Source organism: Caenorhabditis elegans, chromosome I, assembly GCF_000002985.6.
Source record: "Caenorhabditis elegans chromosome I".
NCBI classification, from domain to species: Eukaryota; Metazoa; Nematoda; class Chromadorea; order Rhabditida; family Rhabditidae; genus Caenorhabditis; species Caenorhabditis elegans.
In genome coordinates, this window is record NC_003279.8 from 932,255 (window position 1) to 948,258 (window position 16,004).

Consider the following 16,004-nt stretch of genomic DNA (forward strand, 5'->3'; position numbering starts at 1 on the left):
ACTTCTAACTTTTCGTCGAAAGTTCGATTGGCTGAACAATCTGGTTACTGGAGATGAGAAGTGGGTGCTCTATGTTAACCATTCCAGAAAACGTCAATGGCTTCCGATCGGTGAGAAAGGAATACCGACGCCAAAGCCTGATCTTCACCCAAAAAAGATTATGATCTGTGTCTGGTGGGGTGTTCAAGGACCCGTGCACTGGGAATTGTTGCCAACTAATAAAACTATCACTGCTGATTACTATTGTGCCCAATTGGACCGAGTTGCAGAAAAGACCAACGGAAAATATGAAAAACTATATTTTCTTCACGATAATGCTAGGCCTCATGTCGCCAAGAAGACTTTCCAAAAGCTGCAAGATCTTGGTTGGACTGTTTTACCGCATCCACCATATTCTCCAGATCTTGCACCAACCGACTACCATTTGTTCTTGTCTCTCAGTGACTACATGCGCGACAAGCAATTCGACGACGAAGAGCATCTCAAAACTGAACTCTCCACTTTCTTCTCATCGCGTTCGCCGGATTTCTTCTCCCGTGGCATCATGATGTTACCTAGTAAATGGCAACAAGTGGTGGACACTAATGGTGAATACTTGTGTGAATAGTACTACTTGTCGCTTGAGAGAAATAAATTTTTTTCAAAAAAAAAATAGTACAAAAACTTATGGGACAACCTGATAGTTTTAGTTCGTTATTTGCAAATTGTTAACGTTAGTATTAGGAGAGCCGAAATAAATAAATTTTAGAAAAGAAAACGAAATTATATACATAGTTCATTAAAATGTGGTAGTTTGTAGTTTGTAGTCTATGTATTATGTCTATTCAAATTGTATTCAACATCAAAAATTAAACAGGAAACTTATATTTAAAAAAAAAACGAATACTGAAAAAAGGCGGCTGCATAGGAAAAAACAATGATTCTCCTCCAAAAAATAGAATTCCGCATTTTTTCAGCGGCTATTTTCACGATGATGAGAGGAGACAACAAAAACATTTGAGATGAGAAATGAGGGGAATATTGCACAAAAATTGGGAAATGATTTTTTTTACTTTATACACAGTTAAAATGCGATGCGCGCATAGTGTTTTTGGCGTGGATCGCGAGTGGGAGAAAAAGGAACCGGAAATGATGCGCATTGTGCGTCCATCGCGAATTTGAGATGCATTGTGCGAGCATCGCGAACATAAATAATGGGCACATTGTGGATTCTCCTTTCTGATAATATTTTACTCTCTATGGCTTCACCAATTATCTTTCTCTCTGTGGCTTCCCACTATATTTTACTCTCTGTGGCTTCACCAATTATTTTACTCTCTGTGGCTTCCCACTATATTTTACTCTCTGTGGCTTCCCACTATATTTTACTCTCTGTGGCTTCACCAATTATTTTACTCTCTGTGGCTTCCCACTATATTTTACTCTCTATGGCTTCCCACTATATTTTACTCTCTGTGGCTTCCCACTATATTTTACTCTCTGTGGCTTCCCACTATATTTTACTCTCTGTGGCTTCCCACTATATTTTACTCTCTGTGGCTTCACCAACTATTTTACTCTCTGTGGCTTCCCACTATATTTTACTCTCTGTGGCTTCCCACTATATTTTACTCTCTGTGGCTTCACCAACTATTTTACTCTCTGTGGCTTCCCACTATATTTTACTCTCTGTGGCTTCCCACTATATTTTACTCTCTGTGGCTTCACCAACTATTTTACTCTCTGTGGCTTCCCACTATATTTTACTCTCTGTGGCTTCCCACTATATTTTACTCTCTGTGGCTTCCCACTATATTTTACTCTCTGTGGCTTCACCAACTATTTTACTCTCTGTGGCTTCCCACTATATTTTACTCTCTGTGGCTTCCCACTATATTTTACTCTCTGTGGCTTCACCAACTATTTTACTCTCTGTGGCTTCCCACTATATTTTACTCTCTGTGGCTTCACCAACTATTTTACTCTCTGTGGCTTCCCACTATATTTTACTCTCTGTGGCTTCCCACTATATTTTACTCTCTGTGGCTTCACCAACTATTTTACTCTCTGTGGCTTCCCACTATATTTTACTCTCTGTGGCTTCCCACTATATTTTACTCTCTGTGGCTTCCCACTATATTTTACTCTCTGTGGCTTCACCAACTATTTTACTCTCTGTGGCTTCCCACTATATTTTACTCTCTGTGGCTTCCCACTATATTTTACTCTCTGTGGCTTCACCAACTATTTTACTCTCTGTGGCTTCCCACTATATTTTACTCTCTGTGGCTTCCCACTATATTTTACTCTCTGTGGCTTCCCACTATATTTTACTCTCTGTGGCTTCACCAACTATTTTACTCTCTGTGGCTTCCCACTATATTTTACTCTCTGTGGCTTCCCACTATATTTTACTCTCTGTGGCTTCACCAACTATTTTACTCTCTGTGGCTTCCCACTATATTTTACTCTCTGTGGCTTCCCACTATATTTTACTCTCTGTGGCTTCCCACTATATTTTGCTCTCTGTGGCTTCCCTCTATATTTTACTCTCTGGCTTCACAGTATATTTTATTCTCTGGCATCACAATATATTTTACTCTTTGGCTTCGCAGAATATTTTACACTCTGGCTTCACAGAATATTTTACTCTCTGGCTTCGCAGAATATTTTACTCTCTGGCTTCGCAGAATATTTTACTTTTTGGCTTCACAGAATATTTTACTATCTATTAATCTATTTCTTCGTATAACAATCTATTTTTTCGTATAACAATCTATTTTTTGTATAACCAACTTCAAACTCAACTTTTCCAAAACTACAGTAACCCTACAGTAATTCTACAGTACTCCTAAAACTCCCCGCAACCTGCAGTTCAATGACACCTCGTTTTCTCACGCGTGACTCATGACTCATTAGCTTACATTTCCTTCATCCATCGGTGGTGGGGCGCTGTGTAATATACAAGAAGAGACACCACCACACGCTGCTATTTCTGCTGCTGGTCTGTCTTCGTTTACAGCCACTTATGACTCAGCACTGCCATCAATGACTACTTCCTTCTTTTTTATCTTTTCGGCTTCATCTCGAGTAGCAAATTTAACAAAATTCAATAGGTGTGACGTCATCAAATGCCTTCGTGGCCTAGAAATCCAAGATTTCTCTCGAAAGGATCAATGTGATGTCATGGCCTAGAAAACTCCAGTGTGAAACCTAGGCTATGTTAAATAGTCTTGAAAACTCTAAACTGAAGCACATAAGGCTATGATGTCATCGCCTAGAAATCCCAATTCTATGACGTCATGAAAGACCTGAACTGCACCGAACCTAGGAATACCCTCAAAAGGGGTGCTGTGAAGTCATGTCCTAGAAAACATGAGTGCGAAAACTAGGCCGTAATCTACCATGTGGTAGATCATGCGGCCCTATTGATGGCCTAGAAAACTTACAGCTTGAAGCTATGACGTCACGACCTAGAAACTCAATAGTTGTGACGTCATCAATGACCTAGGTGTATCTCGAATGACGCAGTGTCTTCTAGAATTTTCTGAATATCACACAAAAGTATAACATCTTCTTGAAACCAAATAATTTTGTTGTAACACCCACACAGTATTGTAACAAATGATATAATAGCGATCGGAACATTCGAGAAAACTGGAAATTTGAGGTCTGACCTTGTTCGGGAAACTTACCAGTGATTATGAGGTGTGTCGAAAAATGTGGCCTAGAAAATGGGAAAACTCTTCCTTTTTTTTTTTAAGTCCAGAATTACGTTTTTGAGAACGAGAAGTGCATTTCATTTTTGTTAGGTTGGAAATTTAAAATTTAAATATTCGTCTCCTAGTTACAGCCGTGGAAGACTTTTTCAGAAACTTTAGCCACGTGTCGAAGTCTGGCGGTGCCCACGATATTAGAGAATGTTGATATTTCCTATTTACTTATCTCCTCGAAATTTTAAGATTAAAGTTACTACCGTTAAGTTACACTGGTGGAAGAGTTTTTAAGATTTCTAGGCCACGGCAAAGTTTGGGTGTGCCAGTGACCCTAACACTAAATTTTTAAATTTTTTTCAGCCAAATCATCATATGGTGGCCTAGAAAATTTAACACCTGAAAACTCTTCCATATTTTTTTAATTTCTGAAATCCAACAAAATAATTTTCAAACTCCTCTTCCTTTTTTCCAGAAAAATAAATTAATGTAAATCAAGTTCATCTCCGATGAGTTGTAACGGTGGAAGAGTTTTTCAGATTCCTAGGCCACGTCAAAGTTTGAGGGCTTCCCGTGACCCTAACACTAAATTTTCCAATTTTTTCAGCCAACCCAAATCAGAAGCTTTCTCTTTGTGTAATAACATGACAATGGGCTATTATCATATGAAATTTTTTAGGTTAAATTTCTGAGGTCATTTGCAAAGGTGTCATGACTAGTTTGGAGGCTTTTTTGTGACGGTAGGGGTATGAAACAGGTTGTTACTTCTCGAAAAGGTATTATGTGGGGGAGAGGAGAAGGAAAGAAGGAAGGCAGATTAGCCAACAGAGATACAGCAAATTTTGTGTGAGTGGTGGCAGTTTTGAGAAGAAGCCATGCGCCAAGGTCGGTTTGCCTTCTGTTTTCTCATTTTTCGGTTTTTTTGTGAATTTTTGTAAATTAAAAATATTTTTTTATAGAAATAAAAATTCAGAAAAAAATACTGGAAGTTTCGTTTGCCTTCAAACATTTTTTAAAAATTCACAGTTTTTCAAATAGATGTACTTACACGTGGTGTCAGAGTATCTCATTTCGGCTTGATCTACAAAAAATGCGGGAATCTTTTGCCCAAAAAAATGTGACGTCAGCACGCTCTTAACCATGCGAAATCAGTTGAGAACTCTGCGTCTCTCCTCCCGCATTTTCTGTAGATCAGCGTAGATCAAGCCGAAACGAGACACTCTGGCACCATTTTATTTTTTTGGGCAAAAAATTCCCGCATTTTTTGTAGATCAAGCCGTAATGGGGCAGCCTAGCCCCACGTGCACTTATTCCTTATGCCGAACGACACTCCGATATCCCGTTTTTACAGTATGACTGTGGGTTACTGTACCATTTTTGGTGCTTTTGTAATATTGTTTTCTTTTTCAAAAACCTAGGAAAAATTTGAACAATTGTTTTTTTTTAATATTTGAATTTTTTAGGCTCCCACACATTTTTGCGGGATATCGGAGTATCGATGTAAACGTTTTTTTTTTGGTTTTTTGTATTAAAAAGGGTTTAAGTGTTGTAATAAGACATTTTGAATAAAAAATAGCTAGCGCCGCCACGACTTACTGGCTTCCCTCCTAAATAAAAATGGAAGAGTTTTTGCCGAACTAGGCCATTTTGGCTCGGCCGTATCTGGGGTAGATTTACGGCGCGTTGCGTGCCGCGTCGCGGCTCGATTTTAGTTGTAAAACCTAATGTATTTGTTGTCCGTGTGGAGTACACGACTTTTCCACGCGTTGTCCGGCAGGCGATTGTCAATGGAGCGCGAAAAATTCAATGAGGAAGGCCAGGACACCGATTCAAAGATATAACGGCCCACATTTCAACAGCGGTATATCGGAGTGTCGTTATTTTAAGCTTGCACACGGGCTTCTGGCCTTTTTCATTGCTTTTTCGCGCTCCATTGACAATCGCCTGCCGGGCAACGCGTGGGAAAGTCGTGTACTACACACGGACAATTTTTTTTAAGTTTTATAATGAAAACCGCGACGCGACACGCAACGCGCCGTAAGTCTACCCGGGCCGAGCCGACACGTGGTGTCAGAGTGTCACATTTCGGCTTGATCTACGTAGATCTACAAAGAATTTTGCATGATTAAGAACGTGCTGACGTCACACTTTTTTGGGCAAAAAATTCCCGCATTTTTTGTAGATCAAACCGTAATGGGACAGTCAAAATGGCCTAATTCGGCAAACTCTTACATTTCAAAATATGAGGGTAGGCAAAAGCATGGGGAATTTGTGATTAAATTTTTGAAAAAGGAAACAATTTTTTCCAAATTTCTTCTGAAATTTTTTCAAAAATAAATGTTTTTTTTCCCTAAAATCTTCAAATTTCTAGTTTCAATCTCTCACTACCGTGACCAAAAATTCCTATGATTTTTGACCTCCCGCCACACAGTTTTACCACCAACTTCTTCCCCCCCCACCCACCCACTTACTTCTCGTATCTGAAACTCCGCCCCATTTTTCGTGTACTTTACTACTACTTGAATGATGATGAGGTAGAACAAATCTGTGTTTATTGGCAGAAGCAGTGGTAGCAACAGGAGAAGAAGAAGAAGCATCACTGTGTGGAACCAGCCAGCTGTGTTGTTGTGGTTTTAGTCGTGGAGAGAGAGAGGACGACGTCGTGTGTCTTCAATAAAATGAGGATCTCATCGCTCTTATTCCTGACTTTCTTGGCTGGAATTGTTCAGGTAAGCTGGGTTTTAAGTATTGATATTGGTGCTATTTGAAAATTATTTCAAAAATTTTTGGAAAATTTTTTTTTTTTGGCCCAAAAATTTTTTTTCTAGAACTTTATCATTCCTAGGCATACTCTAAATATGTCTGCAAATATTATTTTTTCTGGAAAATTTTGAAAATGTATATATGGATATATGCAAGTTTGGAAGTTTTTGTAGTATTATTTTGAAAAATTATAAATTTTTTTAAAAAAAATTTTTTATAAATCTAGCAAGAAACGTTTTTAAAAACAATTTTAGTCAATTTTCTTTTTTTTTTTTTGGAAATTTCACCAAATATCGGCCCAAAATCTATGCAATACTATTTTTTCACAAAGAAATTTTCAAAATTTGACATTATACAGATCTAGGGCTTCCATGGTAGGCAGGCGCGGTTTCAGGGACCTGCCTGAAACCTACCTGGTTGCCGCCGGCCTTAATTTTTACGGGAATTTAGAAAAATTTCTAATTTTCTCATTTCTATCAATTTGATGAAAACCAAAATAAATTGGCGAGAGGCAGGCAAAGGTTGCCTTAAGGTCAGGCAGGTAGGCGTTTTAACACCTACCAGCTTTACAAAAGCACTATACAAGTCTGTTTTTGAAATCTCTAGCTTTAAAAATCTTTAAAACAAGACATGGTGCAAGACAAGACAAAGACATCGACAAATTTTCGACAAAATTAATTTTTTTCGAAAAACTTTTAGTTTCTTCCAAATTCGCCAAAGTGAAAAAAAAGTTCCTAAACGTGAGATTTTGTATGTCTTCTACACATACTAGCCAATATCAATTACAATATCTGCCAAGAAAATCTCGAACCAAACACCAAAACGGCGTTTGGTAACCGGTTTTTTTTCCAAAAAAACTATACATAGTTTCTAGTAAACAAATACGAATGGAAAATTCAAGGTGACAGAGAAGAAAAAAAGATTAGAAAAAAAATCGTTGGTGGTGGCCTAAGAATTGCATGTAACGTCACACCTCGGCCAGGGGTCATGGTACATGCTACATGATTACCCATGGCAAAAGAGTGACGTCACTCTCGGCCATGATTTTTAGGTTTAGGCTTAGGTTTAGGCTAAGGCTTCGGCTTAGGCTTAGGCTTAGGCTTAGGCTTAGGCTTAGGCTCAAGCTTAAGCTTAGGCTTAGGCTTACCTTATGAGCCTATAAGCTTTCTGAAAAAGACAAATATTAAAAAAAAACCAAAAAAAAAAAAAAAAAAAGACAAACAAACAAATAAAAACAAACAAACAAATAAAAACAAACAAAATATTTGAATTTTTCTAAGAAGACAAATACGTCACTCTCGGTCACGATTTTTGGGCTTTAGGTTTAGGTATATGTTTAGGCTTAGGCTTAGGCTTAGCCTTAAGCTTAAGCTTAGGCTTAGGCTTAGGCTCAAGCTTAAGCTTAGGCTTAGGCTTACCTTATGAGCCTATAAGCTTTCTGAAAAAGACAAATATTTAAAAAAAACCAAAACAAAAAAAAAAAAAAGACAAACAAACAAATAATTTTTCAGGCCCAAGACTTCCTTGCAATGTTCAAGCCGTTCCTCGGAGGTGGCGGTGGTGGCGGTAATCCGTTTGCAAATCCACAGGCGATCGGCGTAAGTTTTCCGACAGGCAAACAGACAAACAGACAGACAATCGAAAGTGGTCCAGGCGCTGAATGTGTTACGCAATTGGTTTTGGGCGCCACGCGCGCATATTATTTGCATATATACATACATCATTCAGATAAATGGCATTGAAAACGAACAAAAAGTGAAGATTTAGTGGGTTGGCAAATGCATTTTATGTTTCTTTTCCAGGGTCTCTTCCAACAATTCGCCGGTGGAAATGGTGGAGGATTCGGGCAGCTTCTTGCTGGAGCAATGGCACCGGTATGTGTTGCGACGTTTAAAACGGAGTGTCGTTGTGAAATTTTCCGCTTTGGAAAACATTGAGAATATTCGAAAATTTTTGTAAAATTTTGAGATTTTCTTTTTCCAAGCTTTGGGCTTAGGCTTAGGCTTAGGCTTAGGCTTATGCTTAGGCCTATGCTTAGGCATAGGCTTAGGCTTAGGCTAAAGCTCATGACTAGACTTATTCTTAGATTTAGGCTTAAGCTTAGGCATGGCCTTAGGCTTAGGCTTTTGCTTAGGCTTTTGCTTAGGCTTTGGCTAAGGCTTAGGCATAAAAAAAGAGAAATTCCCAAAGTAAAAAAAAAGACAACTTTTGACAAATTTGAAAGTGAAATGTTATATTTTAAGCCTATTTTTTCCCTAAAAAGAAAAAAATTACTTTTATAGTTTGAAAACGATTTTTTGGCAGTGTTTCAGCAGTCAAAAATATGGCTGAAAAAAAAAGTTGATTTCAAAATATTTTTCATCTCAATTAATTCTTTTAAATTTGCTCTACCAAATTTGAAAAAAATATTGAAAATTATTTTAAAAAATTTAAATTATTAAATTTCAAGTAAATTCGAAAATTTTGTTTATTTATTTTATGTTCATTCTTACAATATAAATTATAATCCTCAAACATTCCAGAAACCAGCACCAGCCGCAGCTGGACCCCGCTCAGCTCCAGCTCCAACCAACGAGGACTACAACACCGACATCGACGTTCCAGCTCCAAAGGCAAAAGCCCGTGCAGCTCCAACTCCACGAAGAGCACAAGGTGATGATGATGATAATATTGATATGTCTCTGACACGTCTTGGCTAACTTGGCTTGGAAAAGCACAATTCCTTTAATACAAAAAACTTTTCTCAAAGATTCTCAAAATTTTGCACTTTAATTTTTAAGTTTAATTTTTAAAAAGTTGTCTCACGTTTTTTAACCAATTTATATGCAAATATGATCCTTATTACTAACAATATTTAGTAATCTAAACATAAATTGGAATATTTGGTCTTTTTCCCGCCGAAAATGATCAAACATTCCGAAGTTAGCAACAGAAAATTGCAGTGAATTGTGTTGGTTTAATTTTACCGTCGTTTTTCATATTTTTTGCCCGATAGCTTTGCTGTGTTTTGTGCCATCCTTTTCTCTGTGATATACTGTTACTTACTTCAATAAATGATTCTTTTAAAAGTTTTCGCACAAAAAATTTAGAGTTGCTGGCAAAAATACACGCCGACACGTGGTGCCAGAATGTCTCATTTCAGCTTGATCTACGTTGATCTACAAAAAATGCGGGAGAATGGAGACGCAGAGTTTTCTATTGATTTTGCATGGTTAAAAACGTGCTGACGTCACATTTTTTTAGGCAACAAATTCCCGCACTTTTTGTAGATCAAGCCGTGGTGGGACATCCTATCCCCACTTGCGCTGGGGGGACAAAACCGACATAACTTTTGAAACATATTACACATATACATTTAATATATGTTTTCTGAGAGAAAACGTTTTAGAAATTTTAGAGAATTTCAGCAAAAAAATTCTGATAGCTTTTTGGAAATTTATATTATAAAATTTTTTTTTTTTTTTAATTCTGATTTTTTCAAAAAAGAAATTTTGCAAACCGCTTCCAGAATATTTGCCTGTCTCAAAATACCCTAAAAAACATTAAAATGTTTCAAAAATTATCTTTTGGAACAATTTTACGGGTCACGCGAAATACTTTCTTTGTAAGTTTTTTTTCTTTGAAATTTAGATTTATTCCCAATATACGTAAATTTTTCACTGAAAGTTAGAAAATTATACTTGTTTTTTTCCAGAAATTGAAATGTACATGATACAAGGCTGCTACATTCCAGCAAAATCTGATAAAATTTTAGAAACAATTTTTTGTCAGAGTCTTGAATATTTGAGCTATAAGTTTTTTTTTTTCAAAAAATTAATCCAGTTTGGCCTAAAAACTTAAGGCTAAGATTAAGCCTAAGCCTAAGCCTAAGCCTAAGCCTCAGCCTAAGCTTAAGCCTAAGCCTAAGCCTCAGCCTAAGCCTAAGCCTAAGCCTAAGCCTAAACTTAAGTCTAATCCTAAGTCTATTCACTAAAATTTTGACGTAAAACTTGGGACTAAAAATTTTGGACACAAATTTTTTACCTAATTTTTTGGTCTAAGCCTAAGTCTAAGTCTAAGTCTAAGTCTAAGTCTAAGTCTAAGTCTAAGTCTAAGTCTAAGTCTAAGTCTAAGTCTAAGTCTAAGTCTAAGTCTAAGTCTAAGTCTAAGTCTAAGTCTAAGTCTAAGTCTAAGTCTAAGTCTAAGTCTAAGTCTAAGTCTAAGTCTAAGTCTAAGTCTAAGTCTAAGTCTAAGTCTAAGTCTAAGTCTAAGTCTAAGTCTAAGTCTAAGTCTAAGTCTAAGTCTAAGTCTAAGTCTAAGTCTAAGTCTAAGTCTAAGTCTAAGTCTAAGTCTAAGTCTAAGTCTAAGCCTAATAAGCCTAAATAGGGTCTAACGCTTGCCACTGACGCCGCTAACGCTCGCCACTGAAGCCACGCCTAAGCCTAAGCATAAATCAATTTGAAACTTCAGACTTAAATTTCTTGGTGGCCTATACGACTCTCTGTTAAATTTCGCTTTGATCAGCAAACGGGAACCCTTTGAAAAATTAAAAAACTAACGCTCGCCACTGACGCCAAGTCTAAACCTAAGGGTAATACTAAGCCTAAGCCTAAGCCTAAGCCTAAGCGTAAGCTTAAGCGTAAGCGTAAGCGTAAGCGTAAGCCTAAGCCTAAGCCTAAGTGTAAGCGTAAGCGTAAGCCTAAGCTTAAGCCTAAATCTTTCGACAAAAATTTTGACCTAAAACTTTGACCTAAAATTCGAGACTAAATATTTTGGACTCAAATTTCGGCCTGAATTTTTGGACTAATTCTGGGAACTATTCCAGAGTAATTTTAACAAATTGAAAACTTTTTATAGTATTCGTAAAACAAAAAATAAATGCAATGTTTTCAGTAATAAATTTGAAATTTTTGAAAAATTAAATATTTCTTCGAAACTTCGAAACTTCCTTTTCTCTGGCATAACCCCAAATTCCAGCCGATGCCCCGCCAGTATACCGCCAGCCTCGCACAAAAGCCGAAAAAATCGAAAGATTCCGGAATATCGCTCGGACATTCTCGCCGTTCGTGTACGAGGTGAACACCACACCAGCTCCTCACTTTGACAACTTCATCTGGCAACAAAATGCACCAGCTGTCACACCGGAGCCATTCACATTTGCTCCATTCTCCTTCCCAACTCTTGCCACCGTCGCACCACCAGCTCCAGGACCCGGCGGCCCGACTCTTGAGCCATTTTTACCGACGACAGCTAGTCCGAAGCTGTTAGCTCATAACACTGCTAGGGTATCAAAAAATTTGAATACTGAATACCTCCCTATAACTTTTTCAAATTCCAGATGATCCGAGAAATCGCTTCATTTTCCGACGGAGGACGCTCCAGGGATCAGGATTTTGGCGCAGTTCAAACGCTCATGCAAGCCTTCTTCGAGGCAGTCTCCAGTGGAAATAATGGTGGAGCAGGAGCTGCCGCCGGAGCCGGAACAGCTTTAGGAGTAGGTTAAGCTCACTAAAGAGGTCGTGAAGTTTTACTATTTTTTAGGATGCTCCAATGCTTCAAGCCCATCGAGATGGTACCGAGTTGGGAGCCAATCGCGCGCTGACCAACAAGCTTTTCGAGTCGGATATGGTGTTGACGGTCAAGCAGATGAAGGCGTGAGTGTGGGGTACTGTGCAATAAGATTATTGTAGGGGTACTGTAAGATCTCTGTAGGGATACTGTAACCCTACCGTGATATTACTAAAGGGGTGCTGTAAGATTACTGTAGGGGTACTATAGGATTACTGTAGGGGTACTGTAAGATTACTAAAAATATACTGTGAGATTACTGTAGGGGATGCTGTAAAATTTCTCTAGGGATATTGTAGAATTACTCTAGGGATACTGTAGAATTACTGTAGGGAACTGTAAGAGTACTGTAGGATTACTAAAGAAGTACTGAAGGATTACTGTAGGGGTACTGTAAAATTACTATAGAGTACTGTAAGATTTCTGTAGGGGTACTGTAGGATTACTGTAGTATTACTAAACAAGTACTGAAAGATTATTGTAGGGGTACTGTAAAACTACTATAGAGTACTTTAAGAGTACTGTAGGATTACTAAAGAAGTACTGAAAGATTACTGTAGGGGTACTGTAGGATTACTGTAGTATTACTAAACAAGTACTGAAAGATTACTGTAGGGGTACTGTAAAATTACTATAGAGTACTGTAAGATTGCTGTAGGGATACTAGAAGATTATCGTAGAGATACTGTAAGATTATTGTAGGGGTTCTGTAAGATTTCTGTAGGGTTACTGTAGAATTACTGTAGGGTACTGTAAAATTACTGTAGGGGCACTCTAAGATTACTGTAGGGATACTGTAGAATTACTGTAGGGTTACTATAAGTTTACTATAATATTTCTGTAGGGTACTGTAAGATCACTGTAGAGGCTACTTTAAGATTCCTGTGGGGGCACTGTAACACTACTGTAAGATAACTAAAACGGTACTGCAGGGTACTATAAAGCGACCACCCTAGATTCATGGTTATTTCAGAATTGTGCTCGCCGCCCAAGAGGCCCGTAACCCTCACGGACGTAAAAAGCGAAAGGTGATTACGGGATCCGTGTACCGATGGAAGAGTGTGATTCCGTTCCGATTCAAAGGTGGCGACGCGAAATGGAAGAAGCTGATCCGTGAAGGCCTAGGCCTATGGGAGAAGGAGACGTGTGTGCGATGGAGCGAGAATGGCCCCGGCAAGGATTATGTGATCTTCTTCAGAGGATCTGGGTGAGTTGACATGCCCATGGTTTTCGGATAGTTTGGGTTTTTTTTCAGATGCTACTCATCAGTCGGAAGAACCGGAGGATCTCAACTTATTTCGATTGGGTATGGCTGTGAAGATGTAAGTTTTAGTATTTCTACTATACTATTTATTTTAAATTCAAATTTTCTAGAAAGGAATCGTTGCTCACGAAGTCGGTCACTCCCTAGGCTTTTGGCACGAGCAGTCCCGTCCGGATCGGGATGACTACATCCATTTAAGAAAAGACTGGATTATTAAGGGAACCGATGGAAACTTCGAGAAACGAAGTTGGGAAGAAATCGAGGATATGGGCGTTCCGTATGATGTCGGAAGTGTCATGCATTATGGGTCGAATGTAATTTTAAATTTTGAGTCGGTAGTTTTTAGATACTGAAAATGATTTTCAGGCTTTTACAAAGGACTGGGACCAAATTACTATTGAGACCAAAGATAGTAGATATCAGGGAACGATTGGTCAACGCCAGAAGCTTTCGTTTATCGATGTTAAGCAGGTTAACAGGCTTTATTGCAATTGTGAGTTGTTATGCAAAAATGAAAAAAATTTGACCACTGAGCGGATCGAACGCCCAACCTTTCGATCTGGAGTCGAACGCGCTACCATTGCGCCAAGCAGTCACATTTTGTTGCAGGAAACGGTGTATAGAGGAGAAAAGAAAAAAATAGACAACCCTACGTTTTATCAGTGGAGCGCGGTTGCAATTTAACATTCCAATTTTCAGCTGTTTGCCCGGTTGCCTTACCCTGCATGCATGGAGGATACCCCGACCCCAATAACTGTGCGGTTTGTAAATGTCCAGACGGGCTCGGAGGAAAGTTGTGTGGACGTGCCGCAAAGGGCACAGATCATGGTAAAACTCCACTGGAATTTATGGGAAAAAACCGCCCTAAAATTTTCAGACAAATGCGGCGGTGAGCTAACAGCGACCGCCGAATGGCAGGAGATGGTCTACAAGGGGAAGCGGACGTGCAATTGGAAGGTGAAGTCGCCGAGCGGTGGGCGGGTTCGGTTGGTGCTCACCGAGCTCAGGTACCAGTGTGCACCGGCGTGTAAGGCCTACATCGAGATCAAGCATAATACCGACTTCCAGCAGACCGGATTCAGAGTTTGGTGAGAACCCTAGATTCCCAAAAAATTCTACACTTTTTTCAAAAAAAAATCGAAATTCGACCCATTTTGGCGGGAATTAAAATTCTTTTAAAAATGACAAAAAAAATATTTTTCTGCAGAAAATTTTTCGACTTTTTAGAAAGCAAGCTTTCACGCGGTTTTGGCTTCCCTCATATATTGAAATGGAAGAGTTTTTGCCGAACTAGGCCATTTTGGCTCGGCCATATCTGGGGTAGATTTACGGCGCGTCGCGGCTCGATTTTAGTTGTAAAACTAAATTTAATTGTCCGTGTGGAGTACACGACTTTCCCACGCGTTGTCCGGCAGGCGATTGTCAATGGAGCGCGAAAAATTCAATGAGAATCGAGCCGCGAAGCGACACGCTACGCGCCGTAAATCTACCCCAGATATCGCCGAGCCAAAATGGCCTAGTTCGGCAAGCTCTTCCATTTCAATTTATGAGGGAAGCCAGAAATCCGTGTAAATTTTTAATTTTTTGTTGCTTAAAAAAAAAAACTAAACAACTATTTTCCAATTCAAATTTCTAGCTGCTTCAACAAAACATATGACGTCATCTCCGACCAATCTGAAGCCCTGATCCTCTCCAACGCGAACATCGTGGACTACGAGGTCTCCTACAAGCTGCAATGGATTCAAGGTACCCCACCCCCCCCCCCTTTTCTATCCATAGAGCGCACTTTCTTCCAGACAACGGAAAAGCTCTTCCACCACCGAAACCCACGTCGACCTGGGTGCCCGGAAAAGAGAATCGACCATTCCGCGGAGTGGAGAACTCGGGCGGCACCATCGAAAAGTTCATCCTGCAAGCGATCCCAAAGATCCGAGACTCGCATCGGCCACTGGAGAGTATTACTAGTATTGTTGCGGAATATGGTCTCGCAACGCTACTTGGTATATCGCATAATGGAAAGTAGTCCGTTTGGAACGATTTTTGCAATCGTCAGAGGAATATATATATATATTTGTAAATTTTGTACCATCCCAAAAATCCAATTTTTCTTTCACAATTTTCAAAATTTGCTCATCTTTCACAATTACTCGGGTTAACACATTTAATGCCTTTCAATAAATAACAGTTCATATTTAAAGTGATTATTATATTACAGGAACACATATATCTGAGAATGCGTATCGCACAACATATTTGACGCGCAAATATCTCGTAGCGAAAACTACTTTAAAAGACTACTGTAGCGCTTGTGTCGATTTACGGGCTCCTTTTTTGAAATTTACACGGTTTTCTGGCTTCCCCTCAAAAATTGATATGGAAGAGTTTGCCGCGAACTAGGCTATTTTGGCTCGGCCATATCGTTCAAAAACTACAGTAATTCTTTAAATGACTACTGTAGCGCTTGTGTCGATTTACGGGCTCCATTTTTGAGATTAATTTTCTTTCGAGTTCCCTTCGTTTTTTTTGTAATTTTTTGCTTAATTTGAATTTTTTTTTGATAAATTAAAAAAAATGATTTTACACGGTCTCCTGGAGTGTTCATAATTATTGGAGCGCACTTGCTGATCCTTGCCGCGCTTATTTACTTTTTCACCGTTAGAAAATGAGTAAAATCAACGATTTTGGTCAAGAAATTTAAAATAAAATTATTAATTGATTTCAAAACCGAGTCCACGTGG

General features: G+C 38.7%; 1 protein-coding gene and 4 non-coding genes across 6 annotated transcripts; 3 read left to right on the forward strand and 2 right to left on the reverse strand.

The window, feature by feature from the left end:
- The first annotated feature begins 6,228 nt into the window (after nucleotides 1-6,228).
- On the forward strand, nucleotides 6,229-15,456 carry nas-30 (Zinc metalloproteinase nas-30). 2 transcript variants are annotated; one of them, NM_058394.6, is made up of 15 exons: nucleotides 6,229-6,421; nucleotides 7,967-8,053; nucleotides 8,258-8,329; nucleotides 8,978-9,107; nucleotides 11,412-11,719; nucleotides 11,773-11,928; nucleotides 11,976-12,088; nucleotides 12,976-13,209; nucleotides 13,258-13,324; nucleotides 13,377-13,580; nucleotides 13,633-13,759; nucleotides 13,966-14,094; nucleotides 14,144-14,354; nucleotides 14,903-15,012; nucleotides 15,063-15,456. In NM_058394.6, the coding sequence occupies exons 1-15, from the start codon at nucleotides 6,371-6,373 to the stop codon at nucleotides 15,287-15,289; spliced, it is 2,226 nt and encodes a 741-aa protein (NP_490795.5). In that variant the 5' UTR covers nucleotides 6,229-6,370; the 3' UTR covers nucleotides 15,290-15,456. The 2 variants fall into 2 exon arrangements, with proteins under 2 accessions (NP_490795.5, NP_490794.1); NM_058393.6 differs by lacking the exons at nucleotides 11,412-11,719; nucleotides 11,773-11,928; nucleotides 11,976-12,088; ... (6 more) ...; nucleotides 14,903-15,012; nucleotides 15,063-15,456 and having other exon boundaries at nucleotides 6,253-6,421; nucleotides 8,978-9,519.
- Nucleotides 10,293-10,398, forward strand: Y95B8A.15. Its single transcript, NR_049933.1, has one exon. It is a non-coding gene; the product is annotated as an Unclassified non-coding RNA Y95B8A.15 (non-coding RNA).
- On the reverse strand, nucleotides 10,293-10,398 carry Y95B8A.14. The gene has a single exon (NR_049934.1). It is a non-coding gene; the product is annotated as an Unclassified non-coding RNA Y95B8A.14 (non-coding RNA).
- Nucleotides 13,773-13,863, forward strand: Y95B8A.13. Its single transcript, NR_049935.1, has one exon. It is a non-coding gene; the product is annotated as an Unclassified non-coding RNA Y95B8A.13 (non-coding RNA).
- Nucleotides 13,790-13,861, reverse strand: Y95B8A.t1. The gene has a single exon. It is a non-coding gene; the product is annotated as a tRNA-Trp (tRNA).
- Nucleotides 15,457-16,004: the final 548 nt, after the last annotated feature.

What these genes read in the sequence shown, in the direction of transcription:
- nas-30 (NM_058394.6), top strand. Translation starts at nt 6,371, where the DNA reads ATGAGGATCTCATCGCTCTTATTCCTGACTTTCTTGGCTGGAATTGTT. An exon ending in TCTTGGCTGGAATTGTTCAG is followed by an intron (nt 6,422 to 7,966) that starts GTAAGCTGGGTT and finishes ATAATTTTTCAG; the next exon opens with GCCCAAGACTTCCTTGCAAT. An exon ending in TAGCTCATAACACTGCTAGG is followed by an intron (nt 11,720 to 11,772) that starts GTATCAAAAAAT and finishes TTCAAATTCCAG; the next exon opens with ATGATCCGAGAAATCGCTTC.